We start from the raw sequence: 9,752 nt of genomic DNA, 5'->3' as shown, positions 1-9,752 counted from the left end.
TTCCCACCACGCCCCGCCCAGATCCGCCGCCGCTGCAGGGACGCCCATCTCTCCGCCGATTCTGCCGCACTGCCGCATGGGGGGCCGGCCAGCAAGGTCGTGCCGCGCCTCGGGAAGACGGCGGCAGGGCAGATCCGTCCCCTGCCCGCTCCCCCGCCCACCCCGCGTCAAGGAGTCAGGAGCCGGCGTAGGCGTGATGGGCGTGCCGGGCTGATCAGAGAACAAAGACGGCCCAGAGTCAGGAGGTGGCGCCACAGGTGCATGCATCGATCGTGCATGGACGCACGGATCGTGGCCATGCAATGAAGCGGCACGATCAACGTGCGCATGAGAGAGCGGCGGCGATGAAGATGGGGGAGCCTCCTCCAGAAGCTTCAAACGAGCCCCACGTCCAGTCCCTGCATCATGGTTAGGCAATAACACAAGAGAGTATGCAACATCATCAAATTGGTCAGAGGCAAGAGAGGATGAATGCATGGAAGGAGAGGCATCTGTGGACACAGGTAGGTTGGCAAAAGGAAAGACAAGCTCATCAAACACGACATCCCGATAAATGTAGACACAATTAGTGGGAACATGAAGACATTTGTAACTTTTATGAAGGGAACTATAGGCAAGAAAGACACACTTTTTGGACCTAAATTCCAGCTTGCGTTTGTTATAGGGTCAAAGATGCGGCCAGCAAGCACACCCAAATACTTTAAAGAAAGTATAATCAGGTTGTTCATTAAGGAGAAGTTCAATGGAAATCTTCATGTTGAGAACACTTGTGGGAGTACGATTGATAAGAAAACATGCAGTGGTAAAAGCATCACTCCAAAACCGGAAAGGAACCGAAGCATGGGCCAAAAGAGTGAGACCAGTCTCGACAATATGATGATGCTTACGTTCGACAGAACCATTCTGCTGATGAGTATGTGGACATGCTAAACGATGAGCGATCCCAAGCGACTGGAAGAAGGAATTGAGGTTGCGATACTCACCACCCCAGTCCGACTGAACATGAACGATTTTATGCTTGAGTAGACATTCAACATGTTTTTAAAACTGAACATTAATATCAAACGCATCAGACTTATGCTTAATAAGATAGAGCCAACTAAAGCGACTGTAAGCATCCACAAAACTGATATAATAGTTATGACCACTAACAGAAGTTTGGGCAGGGCCCCATACATCCGAAAAAACAAGTTCTAAAGGATGTTTCACCTCACGACTAGACTCCAAAAAAGGAAGCTGATGACTCTTCCCACAAGCATCACACACTGCTACATCATTATTGCTAGAGACGCTAGGAAGCTCATGACGACGCAAAACATGACGAACGATAGGTCTGGCAGGATGACCAAAAGACGAGCATGCCACTGTGACGACGAGACTCGAACTCCACTAAAAACCCGAGAGACTCCAAGATGCTCCAGACGGTAAAGGCCCTGGTAGAGACGCCCACTAAGAAGAACGTCCCTCGTGTCCCGATCCTTAATAAAAAGATCAAACGGGTGAAATTCACAAAACACATTATTGTCATAAGTGAGTTTAGGAACTGAAAGGAGATTACACGTCACAAGTGGTACTCTAAGAACATCACGAAGCTGAAGCCTCCTAGTGGCATGACTAGTAAGAAGGGATGCTTGACCAATATGAGAAATGTGCATACCTGCTCCATTGGCGATGTGGATCTTATCGGAGCCGTGATAGGGCTCACGAGGATGAAGCTTCCCCATCTCATTCGTAAGATGCTCCGTCGCCCCAGAGTCCATGTACCAGTGCGGATCAATGGAGTAAGACTGTGTGTGGCCCTGAGACTTCTGCGGCGCCGGGCGATCAGCCATGGCCACCTGACGCGCAGTGTTGCGTGTATCCTTGCCGTCGTTGCCGAGACCAAGGAAACTCTTCTGGACGCGGCGATGGCACTTGGAGGCCCAATGCCCCTCAAGGCCACACAGCTGGCAGACCCGCCGACCCCCATAGCCAGGTAGAGTCAGAGTGGGGGTGGACGAGGCCGGAGGCAGCGGTGCAGGCCCCTTGCCCGAGGCGGATGACTGAGCACCACCGGAGGGGCGACCACCTCTGTAGGCCGCGTTAGCGGAGGAGGAGCCGCGGCTACGGTTGGCACGGCGCGCCTCAACGCGCTGCTCAGTGAGAAGAAGCCGAGAGTAGACCTCATGCGCCATCATGGGGGTCGTGTTGCCGCGCTCGTTAATGATCTCAACCAAACCATCATACTCTTCATCGAGGTCGTTGACGATGAAGGAGTTGAACTCGGAGTCGGTAAGCGGCTGTCCAATGGACGCCAACGTGTCAGCAAGAGCCTTGACCTTGTTGTAGAACTCAGTGGCCGTGGAGTCAAGCTTCTCACAGGCGCCAAGCTCACGACGGAGGGCACTAACACGGGCTTGCGACTAGGACGCAAAAGAGAGCCCAAGGATGGTCCAAGCCTCATGGGAAGTCTTCGCGAAGACGATGAGCCTAGCAACAGCCGGAGTGAGCGAACCCTGGATGGAGGAGAGGTTCACCTAGTCCTGCCCCATCCAGACACGGTGCGATGGGTTGTAAACCGGACCGTTCACGCTGTCCACCAGCGCGGGAGGGCAAGGAAATGTGACGTCGACGTTGCCAAGCAAGTAGTGGCTCCCAAGGAGCGGAAGAACCTGCGCACGCCAGAAAATATAATTGTCGGATGAGAGCTTGACGGTGATGAGGTTGCCAAAGTGGAACGGTGGAGGCAACGATCCCGTCGAAGCACCTGCCGGGGGCGCGTACGCCATGGGGGCAGGGACGGGCGGTGCGGGCGGCACCACGGGATTGGAACCCGCGGGCGCCGGCGGCGAGTATGCCCCGTAGAGGGAGGCAACCGGCGCTACCGGAGTGGATCCCGCCTGAGGCACGGATGCCATGAGGCCCGCCATGCTGGCCGACGAGGTGGCCTCGGGCGCGAAGGCCAGAGGCGCGATGACACCGGGCGATGGGGCGGATGAAGAGGCGCTCGACGTATGGATCGTCAGCACAAGTCCCGGCGATGAAGGAGCCGGAGAATTGTTGGAGAAGAAAGAGTCGACGGACCTGGTCCCGAGCTGAGGCGGCCGCATGGTCGCCGAGTCAAGCGGGAGAGAGAGGAGGGCAGCGAGCGAGGCCGGGAGAAACCCGGCGGAGGAGGAGCAGGAAGCGGCAGCTGACATGGCGGCGACGCGATCTAGTGGCGGCGGCGGCGCAATGTAGGGGCGGCGGCGGGATTAGGGTTTTGCGGAAGCGTAGGTCGTAATTAGGTCTGTTACCATGTAAGACAATGATTTGGGGGAACCAGCTCAACCCTCTAGGGATGGCTTATCTCATATATATAATGGGTGTGTTACAACTGGTACAATATACGTACACAAATACAGAAGCTATACATAGTCTAACACGCCTCAAAGCCTCCAATTTTGCCACATCCATTGCTCGTGGGTTCAGAGGTGGTGCCACCCTCTGACGGCAGATGCAGCCCCGCCAACCCCCTTCCGACGTGGTGGCTCCAACCGGTGTTGGCTTCCCCATCCTCTTCTCCAGATACGGGGGCTATGGGATTGCTCAGCCTCAGGCCAGGGAGAAATATATCCCTGCTCGGCTTGCCGATGCTGGCAGCGGCGGCGTCTGCGGATGCCGTTTCCTTCTTGGAGGCGTTGTCAAGGCTCTCGGCTGTGCCCCTCTTCGAGCTCAGGGGAAACCCTAGGTCTGGTTCCTCCGGACCGTATGGCGACGGCGTCTCGGTGTCGTGCTACTCCTTCTTGAAGGCGCGATCTTGCTCGCTCACGGTGTCCCTGGCTTTGGTTCTCGAGATGTTGGTGCTCTTGTTGGTTCGGCGTTGCCATTCTTGGGTTGGCTTGGTAGGTTTTAGCTGTGATGTATCCTTTGTTCGGGCCGAGCATCCCTCACCTTTCTGCTCCGGGCACCATGTTCACGTCTGTCTGCGTTTGTGTCATGTGTTATACCTCTATCTGTACTCATTCTATTCCTTATAGCAATGCAATGATACGCAAGCTTTGCGTGTTCTCAAAAAAAAACATATATAGCAACCTGGTAGTGGCCCAGTGCTAATGGGAACCGCGTCCTTTTACGCGGTGTACTCGCTGTCCAGAGTCCAGACGCGGTCTGCAGCGGTCAGTCAACTCGCCAGCAGCGAAAGCATGCAAAATAAATTCAGAGAAAAGAAAGGCCAACGCGTATGGTAGTCCCTCCCTGCAAGTGTCCCACTCGTCTAAAACATTTGTCGGGTCTCCCAAATTAAACGAGGTAAACTCCCCGCAACTGCCAGTCGTCTCCGGGTCCTGCATCTCGTGTGATGCCAACTCACCAGAAGTTCATCCGATCCTCGCTGAATCGAAATATAAAAAGAAAGGAAGCGACCCAAAGCACCACTGTCTCCTGCATTGGCGCCCCCACATAGGATTGCACTTCACTAGAACGGACAACTAGTGTTAGATCCACGTCCACCCCCGAGAGACCGAGATGCAGGCGCCGGCCGGTACCAATGCTCCGGCGTGCCGGTTCACCACCACGTGGTCGCATGGCGTCAGGATCCTGAGGTCGCACGCCTACGACTGGGCTGCGCTGCTCCTCCTGATCGGTGTCGAAGGCATCCTCAACGCCATCGAGCCGTTCCACCGGTTCGTCGGCGAAGGCATGATCGCGGACCTCAGATACCCCATGAAGAGCAACACCGTCCCGTTCTGGGCGGTCGCGGTGCGTGCGACCATCCCACATGTTTACTCTGTCATTCAAATTTGGAAGTACACATCTGCTGAGCTTGAAATTTACTTTAAGTTTTTTCATTCACGTAGATCGTTGCTATCATTGTACCTATGCTCATCTTCATCGCCATCTACATCTGGAGGAGGAATGCGTATGATTTGCACCACGCTATACTTGGTACATTACTTATTTATTCTCCCAAAGTTCTGAAAGAAAAATGCAGTGGTCAGAGAAACAAATCTCGATTACATGCTTTGGCTTCGTTCTGATGCAGGTATTCTGTTTTCTGTGTTGATCACCGGCGTCCTGACGGACGCGATCAAGGACGCCGTGGGCCGTCCGCGCCCCAACTTCTTCTGGCGCTGCTTCCCTGATGGAATCGCTGTAATGACACTCACTGGGACTACTCTGAATTTTACAGCTTACTCACAAAGTCTAAATGAACTTCAGATATCCCTTTATCTTGCACCCAAACTTAATTAGACTGGTCCCCTTGTTGTCCAGGTGTACGACAACATCACCACAGCAGTCATATGCCACGGCGACGCCAGCGTGATCAAAGAAGGCCACAAGAGCTTCCCAAGCGGTCACTCTTCCTGTATGACCCCGCTCACTTTACTAGATTTATTCTCCGTGTGCTCTGTACCATGTGCTCGATGTAATAAGCTTTTTGTTGTGCCGTGGCGCAGGGTCCTTCGCCGGTCTGGGGTTCCTGTCGTGGTACCTCGCCGGGAAGATCACCGTCTTCGACCGACGAGGGCACGTCGCCAAGCTGTGCGCGGTCATCCTGCCTCTCCTCGTGGCCGCGCTCATCGCCATCTCGCGGGTAGATGACTACTGGCACCATTGGCAGGACGTCTTCGCGGGCGGCATCCTTGGTCAGAAGCTCGCGCCTATTCTTTGTTATCTATGAACTCTTTTTTTTTACTATTCCTGTTTTTGCGGGAAATCTCCAAACTCTCTTTGTTGCTGACGAGGTTTGTCATGTCCGTGAAGGAATGGTGGTTGCGTCTGTTTGCTACCTGCAGTTCTTTCCACCACCCTCTGATGACAAAGGTATACTTCTTCTGGACTTTTGGTGCATCTGGAGTATTTCATATCAGGACTGAGGACTTTTAGTTACTCCCTCCGCTTCGGAATTACTTGTCACAAAAATGAATAAAAATTGATGTATCTACAACTAAAATACATCTAGATACATTCATTTCTTGGACGAGTAATTCCGAAAGGAGGGAGAGTACATGTTAAGGCCCTCTTTGGTGCATAGAAAAAATGAAGAATGAACGGAAAAATAAGAAGAAGAGAAAAAATTCCGTTGGCAGTACTATTCATCCATTTAGTTGAGCTTTTTAAAGAGCCTCCACCTTACCTCACCATGGAATCTTGATAACGTTCCAGTTAATTAATTGGTCTGAATAAGATGCATTCTGTCCACAAGTGTCATGCTTGATTGCATAGCCATACCAAGTAATTTAACATATGCACGTTTAGTAAACGTCTTAAACTAACATCTAAATGACAATGATTATTATGTTGTTTTTTCATACTTTAAAATTGCATATCTATCTTATATTTCTGATCAAATTGCATAGCCATATTTGTAGTGTTGCTCCACGAGTCTTTTGTATACCTTTGTTGACACAATATGTTTAACGAATACCTTTCTTGCACTTGGCACAAGTGTGCAATAAACTTGTTTAGCCATAGCATAAGTTACCTCTTACCTTCTACAAAGTAGTACATCATCCTAGCCATCAGAGGGTTTCAGCCTCCTTTTCAAAGAAGTTCTTAGCCATTAGATCAATATTAATGGACAACCCTTAATAATTTGAGAGCATTGTAAGATTTCTTGTTTAGTTGAAGTACTATACTTTGGTACACCCTCTCTATAAGGGTTTAAAAATCTCTATGTCAGTCTACAATGCAGATTAAAATGTACAACAACAACAACAACAACAAAGTATTCCAGTCCAAATAAATTGGTGTAGCTAAAGTTGAAACAATTAAGATCACGAAACCTAGTAATGGTTCTGGCACTTGGATAGCTAACTTCCACGCACGCTTGTCCATGGCTAGTTCTTTGGTGACATTCCGTCTCTTTACGAACTCCTCTCCTGTCAAGTTTGTTCTACCCCGGCCACTCTTGACATTATCAGCACGCTTAATCTTCTACTACACACGGAGCTTCTGGAGACCTGCATTATATATGTCCAAATCATCTCAGACGATGTTGTACAAGATGATCTAGTTGAAATAGAGCAGGAGAAGCCATCATGGAGACAATTGAGAGCTTCAAGGAAAGGCAAACATAAAGGGCGGAAGGGAAAATGGATGCGTGTATGTGGGTCTTGAAATCCCGCTGGTGGCAACGCAAATGGACTGGGGCGAGGTCCACCAGTGACTCCCCAATCAGGTTGCCAAGTAGCTGGAGTGACCCTTGTAGACCTCACCATGGTCTGTGATACCGTCTAATTTGCCCATACTAACTAATCAGGTTGCCAATAGTAGTTGTGCCCCTTTGTCCAGAACATCTCCAAAATTGTTGAAACTTGGAGGAGTGGTTATTGGCATGATCTAATATTTATAGGAAAAGGTTGGACATTTTTCTGGACCAGAAAGATGTCGCTTGGAATAAAAGCCAAAATTGGAAGAAGGAAGAGTGAGGTGAAGGTTTGCACTTGAGGAAGTGTTTTGATGGATTGATGAAGAAGCAAAACAAATGGAGATGAAGGAGGGGGGACCACACAAGATGACAACACCATACAAAATGCAACACAACAAGGATGCAAAAATGCAACATAAAAATATGATCATGATGTATGAATCATGAATATGGCAATGGCACAGCAAAATGATCATGGCATCCAACATAGTTTATAATTATGGTTGACAAATCTCATGCATTACATCTCAGTTGTTACCACTAACTAAAAAAATTGAGCCACAATATAGTCAAGCTGATTATGCCGTTATATTCGATGTGTTTGTGTGAATTCGAGACACTTCTTTTTGTGGGAAAATTTGAGGCACATCTTTTAAGAATTTGAGACACATCAAAATAGAAGAGTAATACTTATACCTAGTATGAACAATTAAAATACAATGAACACCAGGAAAATGCTAGCTATCCTTTAAGACATCGACCCCACAACGGATCCATGCTTATAGGAAAGTTATTGCACGATTCTAAAACAAAGGGAAATTTTAAAAAATGTTCTTTTTGCCATGCTCGAAAATCTGATGTTCGCTGGTTATCAAAGTCCACAACAAATTAGGTGTAGGCAATATGTTGATGAAATTCAATAAAAATGTTTGTTTATGGACAGCTACCCATGAGGGAAATAAATTCCAATGATGTTTATTCAAGAAATTGTTTTACAAAAGAATCAAGTAACATCTAAAAACACAAAATAAGGGAGAAATCGCATTACCTTGTCCTGTATGCAACATAAATATGTTGGAGAATCAACCTAATAAAAAATGTAGAAGACAAATACATGGCAGAAAATATCCCATGAAGCCATGGGTTTAAATAAGTCACTTGTTGCACAAGAAACATGTTGATATTGTTATTTAGCTTTCTTTTATCTTCCTTAAAACAAAATCAAGTGGCACGTATCAGTAACATGTTGTAGAAAAAGTTATGGAGTGAAGTGTAGAAGCCGCTACACCATGCTCGGGTGTAATAAAGCAAACCTCTTGGTTCAGTCAAATGGAGGAAATGTCTTTCGATGTCTGCTTAAAAGAAAAATACACTAATTTTACAATTTATTGGACTACCTATGAAGTACGAGATGAAGGTCTTTAGTGGGACGATAACATCCTAATTATATAGTTTTCATGTGATTTGACTTTAATTTGGTTGTCTTTATTACTATTCATATACATTTTTTTTTCCTACGCTTGAACATCCATGCTCACAAGATTGTGTTTTTAACTCCTCTGCTTTACACATGGATTCATATTCTATTTATGTGTCTTTCGTATGCCTATCTTTCCATAATCTTGTGACTAAAAAGGCCCTAATTGTTGTATAATCGTATTCCACAAATTCCAAATCTTAGATCATGAAGGAAAATAAGTTGACTAGAACCATATGTTTGGCTATATTCCGAAACAGACTACACCAATTTATTTTAATTTTGCAATTATGAAACTGCACTTTCCGTTGCTTTCTCTGACGATACAAGCTAATGTGTGCTTGCTGAATTTGATGTAACAAATAACCATAATCCACGCAATGTCTACAGGTTTCTGGCCTCATGCCCACTTCAGGGACATCAGCGAGAGGGAAGAGGAGAGCCGGAGGCGGCGCACTACTGAAATGAGCAACAGTGGCTCAACCGCAGTTGTCCCTCGGCAAGGTGAGACGGGGGCAAACACGAGCCGAACGTTGGAGGCGATGGAGTCCGGTACGTAGGACAGGGCGATGGCCCCATGTAACATGCATGTATGATCGGAAAAAAAAGTAACATGCATGTATTGTGGCCCGTGGATAGATCCGTTGTCACCTACCCTAAGCCTTGGAGATCTCAGCTTCCGAGTTCCAAAATGTAGGGTTGGAAGTGTCACTGAATATCTCTGTATATATAGTACTACTTTCTTAGAGTCCGGTGCGTAGGACAAGGCAATGGCCCTGTGTAACAATGTATTGTAGATCGATCACTTGGCATCTAAAAGCCATGGAGATCCAGCTTCCAAGTTCCAATGTGTAGGGTTAGAAATGTCACTGAATCTGTATGTATATACACATGTAATGTGGATCTATTCCGTTGGAGTCTAAGCCTCGGAGAATGGAGATCCAGCTTCCAACTTGTAATGTAGGGTTAGCGATTTCACTGTATCTCTCTCTATATATATACTGAATGCTCCCCATGTGTATAGCTCGTAGTGCTTTCTACAATTGCTACCAATCTCTCGGTCCTCCTCTGCGTATTTTTTTCTGAAGTATAAACCCACCTGGGAGCATTCTGATTAGTTAATTTGGCACCCTCAGTTGTGTTTGCTTTCCTTAATTTGGTACT

The 9,752-nt window shown here is 47.8% G+C and overlaps 1 protein-coding gene across 1 annotated transcript; it reads left to right on the top strand.

The window, feature by feature from the left end:
• Positions 1-4,452: 4,452 nt before the first annotated feature.
• LOC119306809 (lipid phosphate phosphatase 2-like) lies at positions 4,453-9,511 on the top strand. Its single transcript, XM_037582930.1, has 7 exons — positions 4,453-4,719; positions 4,818-4,905; positions 5,003-5,112; positions 5,233-5,326; positions 5,418-5,606; positions 5,725-5,784; positions 8,979-9,511. The coding sequence occupies exons 1-7, from the start codon at positions 4,486-4,488 to the stop codon at positions 9,146-9,148; spliced, it is 945 nt and encodes a 314-aa protein (XP_037438827.1). The 5' UTR covers positions 4,453-4,485; the 3' UTR covers positions 9,149-9,511.
• Positions 9,512-9,752: the final 241 nt, after the last annotated feature.

This window comes from Triticum dicoccoides, chromosome 5B (genome assembly GCF_002162155.2).
Source record: "Triticum dicoccoides isolate Atlit2015 ecotype Zavitan chromosome 5B, WEW_v2.0, whole genome shotgun sequence".
NCBI lineage: Eukaryota > Viridiplantae > Streptophyta > Magnoliopsida > Poales > Poaceae > Triticum > Triticum dicoccoides.
Note: the sequence above shows the minus strand (reverse complement) of the source record. Positions and strands in the feature narration are given on the sequence as shown.